At 35.8% G+C, this 18,935-nt stretch overlaps 1 protein-coding gene across 1 annotated transcript; it reads left to right on the top strand.

The window, feature by feature from the left end:
- The first annotated feature begins 386 nt into the window (after positions 1 to 386).
- Positions 387 to 9,712, top strand: prokr1a (prokineticin receptor 1a). The gene is made up of 3 exons (XM_056737079.1): positions 387 to 495; positions 1,959 to 2,494; positions 8,365 to 9,712. Exons 2-3 carry the CDS (start codon positions 2,037 to 2,039, stop codon positions 9,068 to 9,070), a joined length of 1,164 nt encoding a protein of 387 aa, XP_056593057.1. The 5' UTR covers positions 387 to 495; positions 1,959 to 2,036; the 3' UTR covers positions 9,071 to 9,712.
- Positions 9,713 to 18,935: the final 9,223 nt, after the last annotated feature.

The raw sequence follows: 18,935 nt of genomic DNA, 5'->3' as shown, positions 1-18,935 counted from the left end.
TTTACAGCAGGGCTAATGTTACCTTAACATATTTGCAATACTATAATGTATTTTCATACAATATATTTTTTATGCTTTTGTATATTTTTTTATCTTATTTCAATTTAAATTTAAGCTGATTACTGAAAATAACTTACTTAAAAAGTCCTTGACCGAAACCTATTGATTTTTACATGCCATTTACCGAGTCATAGCTAATGAGAAACTGCTGCAGTTAGAAATGTATGTTTGTGTATTCCCACGCGGTTGCGGACACGCATTTGGTTTGTTGGGTACATGTGAGGAGGATGGATGGGGAGGAGACGCTGAGACGCTTTGTTTAATACATCAGCTGGAGAACTGCAGACCCGGCAGCGACGCGCCTCTCATGCGTCTCTTTTAATTAAATAAAGGAAAAAACAAAGTTTTGCAGTTTTATACAACAACAATTTAAGATGCGGGGTGTTTTTGGACGAATATCACGAACACTAAAACGAAAAGGAGAATACTGTGAAGGTAAGCTCCATTCTTTTTTGTTTCTGAACGTGAGAGTTTTAAAGGAACATAGTAAAACCACAAATGAATGATTGTATTCAAGTAGTGTGAAAATCTGCATACAGCCTTTCAAATTAGTCGGGATTTAATCTGGGTTCGCTTGAATAAAAATGAATTTAAACGATCTGTATTAAGGATTGCAGGATAGGCGACATTTAATTCTCTGATCATGACTGCTTTGTTTCTTGATTTTAAATTTTCAAATGACTAAACTTTTTAATAAAATTGTTTAACTCAAAATCTCGTTTACAGAAGGGTAAACATATAATTTATTGTATACTTCTAAATGTACAGTATAGTTTCCTTAAAGATTAATCAGTTGACATTGTAAAATAGTAACAAGCTGTTGCCATACTGCACTTTATATAAAAATCCTATAAATATGCAATAACAGTTTACAGTAGAATGTAACGTAACCCTTTTCCCCTCATCTTGTATTTTGCAATTTACTTTTGTCAAAAGAAACCTAAACACCGGAGGGAATTTAACAATGTGCAGTTCTGACATTTCTGAAAATTAAACATGGTTTTGGTAAAGGTGTAGAAACTACGTTTTTTGACATATTGATTAGGCTACCATTGTATTACCATAGTTTGACTCACATAAAAAATATGATTATTTTTGAGACCCATACATTTTTGGTTAGTAAAAGTATGGTAAGTAAAGTAATGCCATAGTATAATACATTTCAAGTTTCTATGTAACTTCTACCCTGAACCCGTTTTTCTACAACATACACTACCACATCCAACGTCTTACCGATGCTATAAGAAAAACAAATGAATTAAAAAGTGCCAGCAGACAGCAGTGACAATACAGCGTGTGCTTTGAATCAAAATGTGCTTTTTGAATTTTTAACTCAGCTGAGTTATAAATAAACATACAGCCAATTTGGAGTCTCGCTGTAAAATCACTCCTAATCTGGCCTTCTGTAAACTTGTTGCTTTTCTCATCTCAGAAAATATCAGAATCAGAAGTAACATTATTACAAAGTCTGTTTACACACACAAGGAATTTGATTTGACGACAGGAGCTTGGTGGAGAAGTACATATGGTGCAAAAATAGTGCAAATATACATTAAAAAAAGATAATTAAATAAAAACAATAATGCATAATATACAAAAAGTGAAACATTTAGAAATAACAACATATAATTGTTTAAATGAGTGTGCAGATGTGTTATTTACAGTTTTACCTATTGTTTCTTACAATGTACAGTTTCCAGATGTTATATGCAAGTGTGCAATAATGGTGTATATCTGCCAGATGTAGACTTTTTAAAGCCAGATATAGACTTTTTAAACCCTAACAAGACACTTACAAGGAAAAGCACATACCTCTCGTAAATGCTGTTTCTTAAGAGTTTCAAAGGTTAACGTTTCGTGCATTGTCTAAAAAAAATACATTTTCTAACTCCCTACAGCAAACGACCGAACGTCCATTCACTAAATAATAATATGGAAGATCCTGGTGGCCTTTGTTAGACGTGTACAAGAAGAAGATGGGAGAGGACAACATAAGCACCTCAACATGGAATCCAGGTCATATATCGGATAATCCCCATGAATTTATACCGATTTATGATACTCCTCTGGATTACGAGATTCCACTAGAGGAGATCCCCGACACGACTCAGGGACAAGCGTTTTTCGTGGCTACGATCGTCATCGCTGTGGTCCTGGTTTGCATCATGCTGGTTTGTGGCGTTGGGAATTGCCTCTTTATCGTCACATTGGCAAGGTACAAAAAACTCAGAAATCTGACCAATTTGCTCATCGCCAATTTGGCAATATCAGACTTCCTGGTGGCGACTGTGTGCTGCCCGTTTTTGGTGGATTATTACGTGGTGAAGCGACTGTCGTGGAATCATGGGATTGTGCTCTGTGTCTCCATTAACTACCTGAGGACCGTGTCTCTGTATGTGTCAACCAATGCCCTGCTAGCCATTGCTGTGGACAGGTGAGCGTTCTTCTCTGTGAACTCAATATTAAATTGTTATTGCCTAGAGTGTCAAAGTTCGGATATGAACTCATTCATAAACATATTCTCATTAAATACAAAAAGGCCTGACTGCAGCAGATGGAGCGAATGGTGCTCCACTCAAAAACGGAAATACATCACCTCCACACGAAGCCCGAGCGGAAATACGTAACCTAATTCTGAGTAATTTAGCCAGTTATAAATAGTAATTTATGAAACGGCGCGTTTTAATGCTAAATAATTATTGTTTAAATGTTATTAAATACCTTTAATGTTACTAAATCCAGACATTGCCTCCAGGTTTGTATTTAGAGAGTAAACATTATAATAGTTAGCAGTGAACAATAAATGAAAAATGTGAATACAAATAATTTAGGAATTTTATATTCAAAGCGAAATAACATACAAAACAAACACAGTAAAATGTTGAATAATTTCCACAAATTAAGTTTGAATTGTTTTGAGTAAATAACACTATATTTACAAAACACATCACCTGCAAATTAGAGTAAATAACGACCAACGAACGTCTTCTCCTTCTTCTTCTTTCCTTTTAATGGCGGGTAGCAACCAACATGTTTAGGTGTAGCCTATATCGCCACCTACGGTACAGGGGTGTGTAACATCAGGGTTTTCAGTACTTCGGTGGATTATATAAAAAAATCAGATTTTCTTTCCCTGTATTTTAAAGAAATTCATACAACATCAGCTAACATTGGCGAGACATCCATATTGATTGTCAAAAATATATAAATCCTTTGTGTTTATTCCTCCTTTATGTCTAATTTCAAGGAACCCATATGAGTTGTGCTTGCATTGCACGTTAAGACAGCGTCAGTCTGCAAGTAGCTAGTGTAGGGACGCTGAGATAAAATTACCCGACTTTGGAAAGCTCAGCGACGCCATTTTGCCCCTTCTTTATTATTGAGTGGAGGGGACATATTTCCTGTTCGAGAGTGGAGCTCTACTCGCTCCATCGGCTTCACCTAGACCCCCTCATTAAATGTCCCCTCGTGGTTTATGAATTTACACATGAGTATGTGGAATCGTATAAAGCTTACACCATATTAGGGTGCCAAGGTTGAAATGATTAGCATTTACATTTTTGAGCATCCGGACGGCTATCTTCAACCTGCAGCCAGACTTCATGTAAATCAAATCTGCGTTGAGAGCTTACGGTTCTACAATATAAATAAAGTTCAAATAAAGTACACTTGGGAGTCTCATTCAGTTTTCATGGCACGAATGCTGTGTTGTGTATGATGAGATATCAGACCACCAGAGTCCAGTGCCACTGCTGGAGGGCCACAATTCTGCTCAGTTCAGATGAAACTAATCAAACACACCTGCTATCATTTCAGGCTTCAGGTCTGTTTGATTATGGTTGAGGTTAATCACTGTAAAACAGCGGCTCTCCAGCAACAGAACTCCTGTGTCAAATAGTGAAGCAATAAATCGTAATCTAAAGCAAATTTAATATGATAAGTGTGCAGTTTATGATATCATGTATCTCTATTAATATAATGAGGGGTTGGCCTGTGGCATCATAGAGGTCTTAACCTTTGTAATAGTTTTTGAAATTAAAAACCATACAAAATCAATTTTTGTAAAAAAACAAACTAAACTGTATTTATTCATTTTATAGTCAATTTTATATACATACTAATTTTAAAAATGTCAATTTTTATTTTTATTATTTTTATTAGAAATCATCAGTTGGTCACAAAAAAGCTGGGTGACAGCTTAAAGAGAAAGTTCACCCAAAAATTGTTGTAAAAAAACGAAAAAATTATTGTATGTATTTACTTATTTTATACTTAGTTATTTTAAAAATATATACTGTTTTTATGAAAAATAAGAGTTCTTCAATAATTAGAAACCATCATTTGATCGCAAAATAGCTACTGGGTGTTAGCTTAAAAGGAAATTTTAAAAATAAAATTCTGTCATCATTTAAATTCTGTAATCATTCTGTCATCAAGTTGTTCAAAGTTTGTTGTGCTGAAACAAGCAACAATATTTGGAAAATTGTTTGTAACCAAACAGTTCTGGGGCACTTTTGACTATCATTGTAGGGAAATAAATGGTAGTAGTCAATGGTTCCCAGAACTGTTTGGATACAAACATTCTTCCAAATATCTTCTTTTGTGTTCAATAGAACAAAAAAATTAATAAATGTTTGGAAAAACATTTTTAAAAAGTCTGAAATCTGTTATTTAAAAAATGTATTTAATTTCGATTTAAAGTTGTCGTATATCAGAATGAAAGGACGACTTCTGGACAACATGTGTAGGATGACACATTGGTGGTTGAATCTGTCCGGCTGTTAGACAGTCAAAATAGTCCGACCCTTATGCTGAAACACACGTCATGGCGAGAAGACATGTCATTCTGAGAAAATGTCATTGAGAGGGGGATGTAAATGGTTTATAATGAAGGTTACAATGACATTTATGCATTTGGCAGACGCTTTAAGCGACTTACATTGCATTATCCTATACATTTGTTTCTAAGTATGTGGAATCTCCTGGGATCGAACCCACGATGCTCTTACCACTGAGCTACAACAGAAAAGCAATGATGCACACAGATAAATCATTTAAACACAACAATATTACATAAAGATAAATCGCCAATTTAGTAATTATGGTGACTTTACAGTTTAATGGTAGAAAAGAACAAAGCTTCACAAACAAGGTTTTTTCTATATTTAATATTACAAATAATTACTGAAATCAAAAATACTGGTAACAGGAATGCAAAAATCGCATTGTAACTAACATAATAATAATAGCGATAAGAAGAACTATTTTGGATTCACAAAGAACCATTCAGTCAAAGGTTTTGAATAGCACCATACTTTTTATAATCTGAAGAACCTTGTTGCACCACAAAGAACCTTTTTTGAAATAGAAAGGTTCTTCAGATGTTAAAGGTTCTTGAGTGAACCAAAAGGTTTTTCTATGGCATCAAATTACTCTGGTATTGGCTAAAATCAACATATTTACAATCTATTCACCATATTGTGTGTGGATTTTAGCTGCAGTTTGTCATAATGCGCAATGGAGAATGTTACCGCCTCATCATATTCCTTGAATGCACTGTAAGTCGCTTTTGAAAAAAGTGTCATGCACAACGCATAAATGTGTTTCGAAACTGTCTTGCTTTTCTTTGCCCAAGCAGACTATGACTTAACAGCCCTGTACTCTTACTTTAAAGACGCTGTCTCTCATAAACGTGCTAAGTAGCACAGATGATACATAGCAACGGCTCAATGAACATTCAAAAAGTAAAAACAGCCAAACTAAAAACACAATGAGGATATCTGCCAGCTGCGTCTTCCCATGATCATCAGTGTATCTCAGTAACCGCACGGATTTGGAGGGAAGTACATTCTGTCCTGGCAAATTCGCAAAGAATCTGTTGCCCAGCAGGTGGTTCCCATTGATTCCGTGATGCTCGCCTCTTCACTTATGACCAAAGGCATCCTTTGGGGAGAACAAGGTTTCAGCACAGGCCCTGAAGAACTGTGATTGTTTTCGTGTCTGTCTCAGCCACAACAGATTAAACGAATTTGAATGTAAATTGATTTGTATGGAAATATAAATCATATGCTTCAGTAAAAAGAGTTGTTTATTAAATGTTCAGTTTAGACAAGTGCAAACAACTCAATGTCAATGTGAAATCAATATTGACCAGGGTGCCATAAAACTTGATTTATTTTTTACAATTGAATATTAAAACTTTTTTTACACCCATTTCCTATGTAAGACAGGGATATTCGTTGGTTTGTCTGTTTTTAAGTAAACTTGAAAACCTCGAACAGACTGTCCCGGTTTGTTTAATCTGTGTTGGAGCCAAACTTTTGTCACTAACAGCAACATGAGGTTCTCAAGGTTCACAATCATTGAGTCCATGAATTATCTTGCAATTTCTAACAAAATCACAGTCCAACTGAAATAATTTTTCAATAAACTAACCAAAACCAAATTCACTCACATTTTGCATTTGGCAAGTTTTTTTTGGGCACTGAAAATCAATGTTTACATTTAGTTAATATACCTACTTGCTCTGGTCATATTTATCCTTTAAAACCCTTTTCTTAAACATTCATTCATTAAGAAGAGAATTCATATTATGAAAGAACTAAGAAACACCTCGAAAAAGATCTGAATTAATCACAATTGGCAGAGTATAAATTGGCTGCAATAGTGCTGTATCATTCGTTTAGAATACAAGAGATTGCGGACCCTGTTATTCACCACAAACGTCAAAGGTTATGACATTTCTTATTAAGATAAAGATGCAGTGATCAGAACAGACAATATGTATATAGACTTCTGTGTGCCAGACTGCTAATCCTGTACATTTATGCCCAGATTTACTAACAGCTTGTGGAACCACAAACATCTTTTTTTTCGTAAAAAAACGACAATTGATGATTAAGACACGCAGTAAAAATGACTGATGAAAAGGCTTGGACACATCTGTTTTTGCGACTGACCTTATTGCATATTCATTTGTAGGGTTTTCCTCTTCAGATGCGAACTTTTTTCAGAGGAGTGAATCATGCAACGTGATTTACTGGTTTAAACCCTGCACTTATTTGCGCAGCTCTTGGTAGATTGCAGTGGTTATTATAGGAATGAGATATTCATTTGCCGCAGTTTGTTAGTAAATCACCACCAGAACTTTCCACTCCCATCGACAGTTTTTTTTTATTGTGTTATCGTGCTATTTTGCCCTGTTTAGTAAATCAGGACCTTAGACTGTTTAAAAGTATTAGTAAAAAGAGCTTTGATCCCAATGTGATATGCTTGGGAAATACCAGTACAAACTTACATCAAACCCTTACAGTTGTGCTGATCCAGACCTTCTTACTTTAAATAGTACAATTTTGACAATGCACACATAAAATGTACAAAAAATTTACTGTATAAGCCCTAAATCTAATTGTCACTGACGTGAAAGCAAATTACACTAAAACGTACAAATGATATTGCACAAATTCGTACAAATAGCAACCTCATTGAATAGAAATACGAATTTCTGTGAGATCAGACAACCATTTAAACTTTATAGTTATTGTCCTTTTTGTAAATGGTTCTCAATTCGAATTCATTAAAAGAATATTCGGTCTACTATTAATGGCCTAATCATGAGTTAATTAAAGGGCAAGTTCACCCAAAAAATGAAGAAATCTGTCATGAATTACCCTCCAAACCTGTATAGATTTGCAGCTGATATTTCTGAGGCACCATTGACTACCATATAAGAAAAAAATATCAATAGTATAATTCATTGTTCTGTTGAACACATAAGAAAACATTTTGAAGGTAGTCATTTTAATGGTAGCGAATGGTGCCCCAGAAGTGTCAGCTTCAACATTCTCTCAAATATCTTTCTTTGTATTCAACAGAACAAAAACATTTATACAGGTTTGAAACACATTGAGGTTGAGTAATTAATGACAGAATTTGCATTTTTTTATCCTAAAACTTCTAGATGTACCAGAACATGGGCTTGTTTTACATATTATGTGAGTGCACTACTGTAACTCCACTCTTTAATAGTGAATGTGGGATAAATCAAAATGCTTTTCTGTGGTAACCATGAATATTATGCCACAAATGCAGCCAATAGAGCGGAACTTGTGTTGATTCCAAAATAACCCTTTAATCATTCAAAGTCATCTTGATTCGGTTCTCATGGGGTTCATTATTTAAATCCAAGCAACCCTTAGGCACAGAACTGAGTCCAGATTCAAAATTGTTCAATCATGTTTTGTCTTTCTCAAATAATTCATGCTATAAACTTAGCATTTCCTCTACTTTTTTGTGTTTTCACAGATACATGGCTATTGTTCATCCCCTGAAGCCCCGAATGAAGTTTCAAACGGCCTACTGGCTAATCTTTGGGGTTTGGATAATCCCCATCCTCATCTCCGTACCCTCAGCGTACTTTGCTACAGAACGCGAGTACCCGCACAGCACGCAAACCCATGACAAAAAGATCTTCTGCGCGCAGATCTGGTCCGCAGACCAACAATTTATTTATCGTTCCTACTTCCTGTTCGTATTCATAGTGGAGTTTTTGGGACCCGTGGTCACCATGGCGATCTGTTACGCACGCATATCCAAGGAGCTGTGGTTTAAGAACGTTCCAGGGTTTCCTACGGAACAGCTGCGCAGACGGTTGCGTAGCCGTCGCAGAACGGTCGTTGCACTGATCGGCGTGTTGGTGGCGTACGTTTTGTGCTGGGCACCGTATTATAGTTTCACCCTCCTTCGGGATTTCTACCCTGCGCTGATTACTCGTGGCCGTAACTCGCTGGTGGTTTTCTACATCATTGAGTGTGTTGCTATGAGCAATGGGGTCATCAATACTCTTTGCTTCGTGAGCGTCAGGAACAACACCCCAAAATGCTTTATGGCCGTGAAACTAGCTAACTGGCGCTCGCTCACCAGGGTGATTGTTGGTAAAATGACAGAGGACGACATCAGGACTTCATCATTGCGAGTGACAGAGGAAGTGGAGTGTACACGAATCAAGTAAACAAAGGTGGAAGGCCTAACCGCAAGGGCGTAGCAGCGATTTTAACAGTTTTTTTAATCAATTGCAAATTTTCACGATTTTTTAAGCACCAGTCTGTTCCTTAAATTTGCTAAACTTTGTATGCCATGGACAAATATATTTACATAACTAGACACAACAAAAGCTAAAGCCCCAATTTTTATTCAGTATATAACAAATTTAGCAACTTGACGCATTGGAATTATAAGGTTCTTAATAACACCTTTTTTATTTGTATACTTACTACTTACATGTTGTTATGGTTGATGAAGTTTGTACATTTTGGAAAGCAAAAAGGTTCTAAGTGAAATGGAACGCAAAACTTAGAAGCTCAATATCTCAAAACTGCTCAGACTGCAGATAGAACCTTATCATTTTAAGGCAACGAACTGTATTGCTATATTTAGCGGCTAGCCACAATAGAAACTTTTTGGACTAATTCTTATCCGTATAATTCGACATGATGACATCATGTAAATGCTTATTAGCGCATGCTGTCATCTGGCGACAATTAAAGACTCTCCAAACAGGTTTCTTAAGTATTTTCCATGGAAAATCATTGGGTGATCACAATTTGTAACAGGACATACGTTATTTTTAATATTTTAACTAATGGTAACCTCATTTTAATGGTATTTTAAAAAATGCTATTACAATTTTAACTCCTCCAGGCCAGGTATTCAGCCGTACAACTACTTAAACATTGCAACACAGATCAAGAGAGCAACACTCACAGATTATACTACACAGTCTCAAGGGAATTCATGACAAGAACTGTAATCTATTAATTCGTGTCTGTGTCATGTATTTCCCCATTTTTTCGTGTCAGTCAGCACAAACTGTTTCGTGTCACCCAGCATGACTTTCAGTCTAACATATTTTAATACACGGTATATCTCGTATGTATAAATATTTATGACTGCAATCTGGTGGAATTCATATTTACAAGGTGGCTCATTCGTGTGAATTCCAGTTTCCTAGATCTCATTCGTATGTTTTGTCATGATTTGACTTTGCCCATGTGACGTTAGGTTTAGGGGCGGGGTTAGAGTAGACATTAATCATTGCCACCTCGTAAAACTTTTTATCCAAATTAGTTTTTAGCCTAATAAGCCTTTTGCATCTGTGATTTTAGGGTTTAGGGTGAGGTAAGGTGTTGGTTAGCCACCACCTTAAACATGTATGACTTATTTTAATATTAGGTTATAAATATATAAATGAACATACACACCAGGTTTGTGCATTAAAAGTTGTGAAACAAAAAAAATGTTCTGCTGAGTGACACGAAAATAGATTGAGACTGGGTTGGATCAGCGCATGCGCAAGAGATAATTTGTCTAGAATGTGATAAGCTAAATTATAGTTCACTCAAACTAAGTAAGTGGTAATGGTAACGGTATGTCGAAAAAGTGATGCTACGCCCCTGTTTGGTGGTCTAAAGGGTCTACAGATCAATAGACGCGTACAATACTAAAGGCTCAACTAAACTAAGATGAACTTTGTTTAAAGAAGAGAAGATGCATAGAGTGAAAACAACAGTGATGTGGCTGCAAGAGGTCCAAGAGATCGTTAATGTGATTTAAATTCTGATGCTGTTTACAGACTGGCCTTGTTCATGGGCAATACAATGACAAATTGCGTGTGTTTTCAACATGTATATGCTTCAATACCAAGTATATTTACAAGTTTAGTAACAAAACTTTCTGTTGAGGCAGCTGAAATTCACCTACAGTATGATTTACACAAAACATTGTGTCCCTTAAAGAGCATTTGTGCAACTTATATATACATGAATTGTGTAATAGAGCAAAACAGTGCATAAAAAGTTAAGTTTTCAAAGATAAAATGATGAATTTAAAGGGATGTCACCCACAAATGAAAATAATTCAGATTGCTCAAAACCTGTATACATTTCTTTGTTCTAATAAACACAAAGGAAGATAATTGGAAGAATCTCAGTTACCAAACAGATCTCATCCCCAATTGACTCCCATAGTATTTATATTTCCTACTTTGGCAGTAAATCTGGGACGAGATCTGTTCGGTTACTGACATTTTTCCAAATATCTTACTTTGTGTTCAGCAGAACAAAGACATTTATACAGGTTTGGAATAATCTGAGAGTAAGTAAATTACATTTACATTTATGCATTTGGGAGACGCTTTTATCCAAAGCGACTTACATTGAAGTAACCTATACATTTATACTTAGGTATGTGCAATCCCCTGGGATGGAACCCACAACCTTGCATTGTTAACGCAATGTTGTTACCACGGAGCTACAGGAAAGCTTTATTAAAATTATAAATTATGTAAATATATAAATTATGCCATAATTTTCATTTTTGGGTGAACCATTGCTTCAATAGATATAATTCAACACAACAGCTGTCTAGGCACTCACTTTTGTGAAACATGTCTTGTTATTATGATAAATCACAGCTGTGGTGAATCTACCGGGATACTTGTGTCAACTTGAGGGTTACTGACTTCATACATCCATTAAAATGAGCTTTAGAACAATAGGTTAAGAGTCAACGAAAAAAATCTGGTAAAGGGATGTCAGTGCAGAGGAAAGTTCTAGAATCATTTGTTTGCAGACGCCATCTGGTTTTATAGTTTGGTCTTTATTCAATAAAATGTTTACGTTTTTAAGAAAGTGTTTTAAATACTTTTTAAGGCCACTGTATAAAATACTAGATTTATTGGTCAGTCAAGTCCGCATTAATAATTTCTAAACTGGAAACAATTACAGGTACAGGATAATATCTCTTAACATGTCATTCAGATGTCTTCTTCGTGTCTGAGTGGGCAGATTTTGTCTACGATAAAGACGGGACATTTGACATTTTAGTACAAAATGTATTTTCACTAGTTTTCTTTCCTTTTCTCCTTCGTTCTTACTCTGATTTATTATCTGCAGTGACATGAACTAGAGCACACATTGTTACCGGCCGCTGGTCTACTGAGGATCAAAACATATATTTAAGTAAATAATAAAATGTTCCTTGAAAAAGAGAAAAAATAAAAGAAGATATGAATAAAGAAGCACATAGCTAATAGTTGCTTGTCCTAAAAGTGTTGTGTTGTATTTCAATGTGTATTTCTCATTAAAATGTCTATGTAATAAAACTGGACCCTAAAGCAGCTGTTTGATCTGCGCTAAGTAATATATACACTTCAGAGTGGATGACAGTGCGCTCCATAAAGAAAAAGAACAAAGAGATGACATTCTGTTGATTTGATTTTATGAACTGGCCGTTCTGATTTACTATGTACTATGAGCTTTCCTTGCCGATCCAATGTGTTTGTAAACACAAAAAGTTCATTGCGCTGGGTTTTTGCAATCGATAAACGCAAGGCAAGTTTATTGTCCTCATTTTCCATCCAGAACGCACATATGTTCCAACACAATGAGTACAAGATGCACCTTCGTATCAAACCATTAGCTTTCCGACCAAGACTGGTGCATGAGCGAATAGCGAAATATGAGCAAGTGGCTTCGAGACATAAAGTCAAACAAATTACAGTTTAATCTGTCAATCAAAAACCCTTCATTACAGGAACAACGGCTCCTCTTACAGGTCACTGCCAAGGCATTATCATTGTTTGCCTGAATCTGAAAAACCCATTTGAGCACAAAACCAAAAATGCATTTGCTTGGCTCCAAAACCTACTGAGCTTCCTTTGTAGGCAACATTTTATAGGAACGCTCTTGATGGCAAGAGTAAATGCACATCACAAGGTGGTCTTCTTAAAGTGATGGTACAGCCAAAAATGAAAATTCTTTCATTTTTAAAGAATGCTGCTCACCAAACAACACTGGCTCTATTGACTTCCATTGTATGGACACAAAACCACAGAGACATTTCTTAAAATATCTTCTTTTGTGTGCTGCAGAAGAAAGAGTCATATACTGGTTTTGAGGGTGAATAACGAGGGTGAATAAATATTAAAAGAATTTGTATTTGTAGGCCTGCCCCATATAATAATAGTTGGTAACACTTTACTTTACTCTTCTCTTGTTACACGTTACTTGTATTTAGTATTTATTATAAATTATGCATAGTTACATGTACTCTAAACCAAGCCCTAATCCTTACCTTAAAGTAAGTACACATAGTTATTACTCAGTAGGCTACTTTTAAAGTTGTGTAAAATAAAGTGTAACCTAATAGTTCATTTAAGTAATTTATTAATGTGCACAGCCATGTTTCTATAGTAGCACTACACGGACAAACTAAGCGCGTTTCGTAAAACGAAGGATGCGCGAGAATATGTTCTTCTTCTTCGGCTGTTTTTTGGGGCAGCTTCAAAGCGACTACATAGAAGGATTAGCAGAAGAAGAGGAAGAACAATAACAGCATTTACTTGTCGTGTTTTTTAGTAGAAATATAAACGGTTCTTTGTTGCAGTAAGAAGCAAAATTTGCGCTAATGGCGGACCACACATACTCCGCACAAGAGCCGTTAGAGCGTCAATCTGTTCGTTCAAAAAAGAGAAAATACGACGCAGCAAGGCGAAGTCGAGACAAAAAACGGCAGAAAACCCGAATAAACATCGGCATGGCTTTTCCCAAATGGAGGGCACTGAAGCAGGAAAAGGGTTTGCTAAGCGACGCCGAAGTTGCAAGCTTTCTGCTGGACCGGTAAGTTTGTCTAATTTCCGCTATATAAGTGAAGTGTTTGTTTGATAGCTTTAGCTAATAGATGAGCATGAGCATCAAGTGAGTTTTTCTTGTTTTAAGCACTTTGTTATTGTACTATTATTCCTTTTTGCATGGCCGTGTGCAAATCAAGTTAGAAATCATTTTTACAATCATAATTTGCATACATCGGGTGTAAATTATATTATAATACTGCTTAGCTTCTGTGCATACAAATGTGTAATTTAATAATTGATAGGATAAAATCCAAACTTCCACGTTGCATAGTTTATCAGTAATACAGTGTCAACGAAGATTTGAGAAGATACAATTGATCAATTGGGGTGATGCCTTACTTTAGCATTAGCAAACGGTTTAAATAGGCTGTATGTTACGAACCAAGTTACCGTGCCAAAACATGCTATGCAAAATAAGCGAATACATCACTGACACAATGTTATACAAGTAACAATAATTTTCACTATAACGATTAGAGTAAATAATGAATTAAGTCAATTTAATTAATTTGTTTTTCTTTGTAACAGATAATCAACTAAGGTATTGGACCTGTTTGTAAAACACAAGCAGAATGTTTCATAAAATCATTATATTTGCTTTGAACTTTTGCATTCACTTCAATATCCCATTGAGAATTCATTCACGACCAAGAAAAAATATGTTCGTGTTTCATGAATGAGACCAATAGTAAATAAGATCAGTGTGTTACACCACTCTATCGATAAATGGAGCAGCTTGCTTAGATAAATTTAGACTTTAGATTAATGATACTTAATCTTACCAGCATAAAGCTTGGTTTCCATGAACAGAAAAACAGATTTAACTTTAAATAAAATTGATGGTAGCGCCTTAACACTTGACTCGGTTTATGAGCAAAACAGATTTTTCCATGCAGTTGCTCGGGCGATTCAAGTGCTTGAGGTTGGAAGAGACACATGGCTCGAGGTGCGCAAAGATAATCTCCTAAATCTCTCAAAAACTAAATGTAAGAAACAGACAGGCGCTGAAGATACAGCTTCTCCTGCTGGCTGCCCACTGATTTAGAAATGTGCAGCGTGTAGCTTGGCTGGAGTCCAAAAACCAGCAAAAACTGCTGATTTACAAATATATATGAAGTGCTGCTTAAAAATCATCTCAGTGTGAAACCGTGACAACAGTATGAATACATTTCTGGAAATTTGAAAACAAAGGAAGACATAAAAGAACTGTGGGTTTTTTGTCACATCATTTTTGTCAACATAATTTTCATGGTTACATTTTAATTTTTTAAGTGATATTGCTCTGGTCAGGTCGATTTGGGTTTCAGGACATTCTTGCGAAGGTTTCAAGTTTCCAACACTGTTTATTGAGGACTAGAGCTATGAACAGATGCATCGCCCTTCCCTTGCCATCCAAAATAAACTTGGATAAATCAACCCTCCACCAGTAGGCTTCTCTGTTTTAAAACCACAATTTAATGTTCTGAAGTCTCTTAACTAGTTTTGCTTCAGGACTATGATTTTACACTGAACATGACTACACAAAAATCGCTTTAAACCTGAACACAAATATTTTAATATAACCAATTCTTTATAAACGTAAACATTTTATAGATTTTCTACCCACTTACGACTTTTATTTCAAAATGACATTAGTAAATGCTGAAATTAAGATGAGTAAATGCTTTAGAAGTATTGTTTATTGTTAATTCATGTTATCTAATGCATTAACTCGAATACAACCACACTGTAAGTGGTACCATATTCACAATCATTCTTTGTCAGGTGATGCCACACTCGCGAGAATCAAAGCGCAGTATGGGTATCACCGCCGTTTGAAAGGTATCAACACAGAAATCTTGACGGAGATGCCAGGCTCTCTCACCCATAGACATAAGAAATACCTAGAACGCTCGTACATCAATGTTGCTGCCATATTAGGGGCGGCAACCTTCAACTACAAAAACATGCAAGTGAATGGGGGTGCTCGTGTTTTTTCTGGATAAAACACAATTTCTCAACAAGCCTTTTTTCATGAATTGGAAACTACGTCCCCGCAGGGTAAAGCAACTTCTCCTACAGATGAAATCTGCTTGTGTCATTTAAATCTACTTACGTTTATCTGTACTGTCTTGTCTTGTGACTTCAATTTATATTGAAGATAATAATTCATATCTGTATATTTATCTGTTTTGTGCACTCAGACTGCTAATATTCATTAAAGTGTTTTGAGTTCATACACCTTAGGGTTATTTAAACGTGATGATGTCACTGTATTATAAGAAATTATTTTAAAATGCTGGTACAATGTTAAAATAGACAGAAACATATATCTGACAAAGACAGATAACAATATAATTTCCATTAAAAGAAATAAATGAGGCTATCAGTCATCTTATTTTGATGTATATTTTGTGTTCTGTCTAAATGTAGGAACATAGAGAGGGAGTTCGTAACCACTGTGGCTCTTAGGTCAAAATTTTAAATGGGTGCTTAATGGTTTATGATATTAAAGTACAGTATGTGTAGAATTAACACAGCATTAATATTCATGGTTTAACTGTCACGGTTATTGCAAATGTCGGTACATTGTGACACCCCTTTACTCAACATACCACACAGTTTATTGAATGCATTGTGAATAGGCTTTGCAGATGAATATAATCATAACTCAAATTTTTTTTATTCTCATCACACAATGTCAAAGTAAACACCTGTTCAACATTATTTGAGAACAAATGGTTCTGAAGGCCTTGTCTTTTGTTAGAAATGTCTCGTTGTCTCTGTTGTCAGGACAAATGGTGTGTTAGTGAGGGATTAAGAGTAAACCATGAGATATGATATTCATCTGAATTATAAAAGGACTGAACCCCCTCCGCATTTTGATTGGATTGTGACAGATGGATGGCTGGGAATAAGCTTGTGTTTGTTTCATGTTGTTATCAGGAACTTCCTATCCCAGGGTGAAACACATGTGTTCTTAAATTGAATCTGTGTGCCATTGACCAGGACCTAACAACAGTCATTCAAAAAACAAAGACACTGGCGGCAGCATGAATGAATGACACTGCTTGTGGACTATAGGATGATTAGGGGATAAATCTTTAAGGGGATAGTTCACCCCCCAAAAAATTACTCACCCTCACGTCCTTTCAAAACTGTATTTCTTTCTTCAGCAGAACACAAAAAGAAAATATTTTGAAGAATGTTGATAACCAAACAACACTGACTCCCATTGACTTCAATTGCATGATCACAAAACCACTGAGACATCTCAAAATATCATTGAGTTCCGCAGAAGAAAGAGTTTATATAGAGGAGAGTAGAATTTGATGACATAATTTTACAATTATAGTTTTTGGAATTTAATACAGACACTATTTGTACCTAAAACTATTTGTTTTCATCCATTTTAGGATGTTGAATAAATATCTAATGAATTATTTAGAATTGCCGTTTCTCGTGCTAGACCTGCCACCTCTGATTGACATTTTTAGTGTTGCAATTCATTATGGGTAGTTAAGTTACCCAGTTTTTTAAAGAGCCTGCTGTCTGAAGTCTTAAATTGAAAATATAGGCAGCTCGCTAGAATTTGGAAAGAAGTGAATGTTTCCAGAAAGACTGTTTGGCTGATTTTATGCAGCTAACAACTGTCATAACATATTCTCCCTTCAGATGAAGAGGCCTCAGAGTTTAATAACCTTCAACAGACGGCAGAAAGAAAATTCTTTCAATTTGCGAAACAGAACTCACATCATTGCCGGGGAGACGTAGAGAAAGGCAGCTCTCACTGATTGTGAGCAACACCATTCAGAGTATGAGCGTCAATTCAACCTAGGCCAATGTCCTCCTTGTCCTCCTTTGATGGAGTAATACTGTCTGTCGATAACAGAAAATAAAATAATCAACAAGAAGTTTTTTTTCAGTTAAAGGTTGTAGATTTTAAGTTTATAAACTTAATAAATAGACTATAGACAACTTCGTGAAAAGTAAACAATAATGTAAAATTTTCACGCTAGTCGAACACTGGTCCAGAAAAACTTTCGGTTTGGACCAGTGTTTAAAGGGGTCATATTTCTGTGTCTTTGGTTTGTTATAAGTTGCCCATGCATGTATTAGACACATAAAAGTTCAAAAGTTAAAGTGTCAGAAAAAAAGATGCATTTCTATCTAAAAGCGAATGGTCACCCTGACCTCCCTGAAAAGCCTTGTGTAACCACACCCCCACAAATCTACATGTGTTCCTAGTATGATTTGACTGAGACCGCCCAAATGTATACGCATGTAAGGTTGCCATAGATGTCAGTAAAATTGCTTTGGAACCCGATGTTCCAAATATGGTAAGAGGCGTTAAATTTCCGTCACACGCTTGCAGTATTCGACCAATCACTATGCACCGGTTAACTGGCCAATCATAGAACACCTCGCTTTTCAGAGCGATGAGCTTTGTATAAAATCCACGCGTTTCAGAGACGCGGGGAAAAGAGGGTATACATGCACGGTATGTGAAAAATACAGCATTTTTAATCCTTAAATTGTATAATCATTTTGCATTATATCTAAATCAAACGATAATTCGTCCCTTAGCCATGTCATGCCCTTTTAACATCTTGCGAAGTGGTCTGCACATAGACTACATATTTTTTTGTTAAATATAACAAAAAAATTAAATGCAATAATAATAACACATTCTTCGGTTTAAAAGCGGTTTGCATTAGAACAAAAAGTCCATCCCATTTTTCCGGAAAAGATGACAGTGTTCTAGCCAATTTCGCTAATTGGCTCCAAACAAAAACATCCAATAATTTGAAGTTTTCATGCAGTGCTTCTGATGAATCTCTGATTCATCAGGTAATGCGGGTCCAAGCATTAGGTTTTAATTCACTGTGACCGGATTCAAACTAGGACTCGATGACTGTTTGTAATTGTCAGGTTATTACACACGGACTGATCAAGTCAAGTCTTCCATATGAAGCACTTTTTCGTGGCACAAAAGTTGCAGCACGTGTGCCGGACCACATCCAGGTTTCCTCGCGCCCCACCGCCCAGTCAGTCAACATCTTCACAAAGCAAAACACGCTCAAAGGAATACATATTTGGTATTCACAACACAAGCTCTCTTTTAAAGTAACAATGTAAGTCAAAAAATTTTACTCCAAAATATTGTACCTCTAGGTATGTCCTGTCTCTGAAGGTGTGAGGAACT

The sequence above is a fragment of the Triplophysa dalaica genome, chromosome 2 (genome assembly GCF_015846415.1).
Source record: "Triplophysa dalaica isolate WHDGS20190420 chromosome 2, ASM1584641v1, whole genome shotgun sequence".
Lineage (NCBI taxonomy): Eukaryota > Metazoa > Chordata > Actinopteri > Cypriniformes > Nemacheilidae > Triplophysa > Triplophysa dalaica.
The sequence above is the reverse complement of the archived record's forward strand: the minus strand, read 5'-3'. Positions and strand labels throughout refer to the sequence as shown.

Coding starts and splice junctions, on each gene's coding strand:
- prokr1a (XM_056737079.1), top strand. CDS start 2,037: ATGGGAGAGGACAACATAAGCACCTCAACATGGAATCCAGGTCATATA. Junction 2,495..8,364: donor CTAGCCATTGCTGTGGACAG/GTGAGCGTTCTT, acceptor GTGTTTTCACAG/ATACATGGCTATTGTTCATC.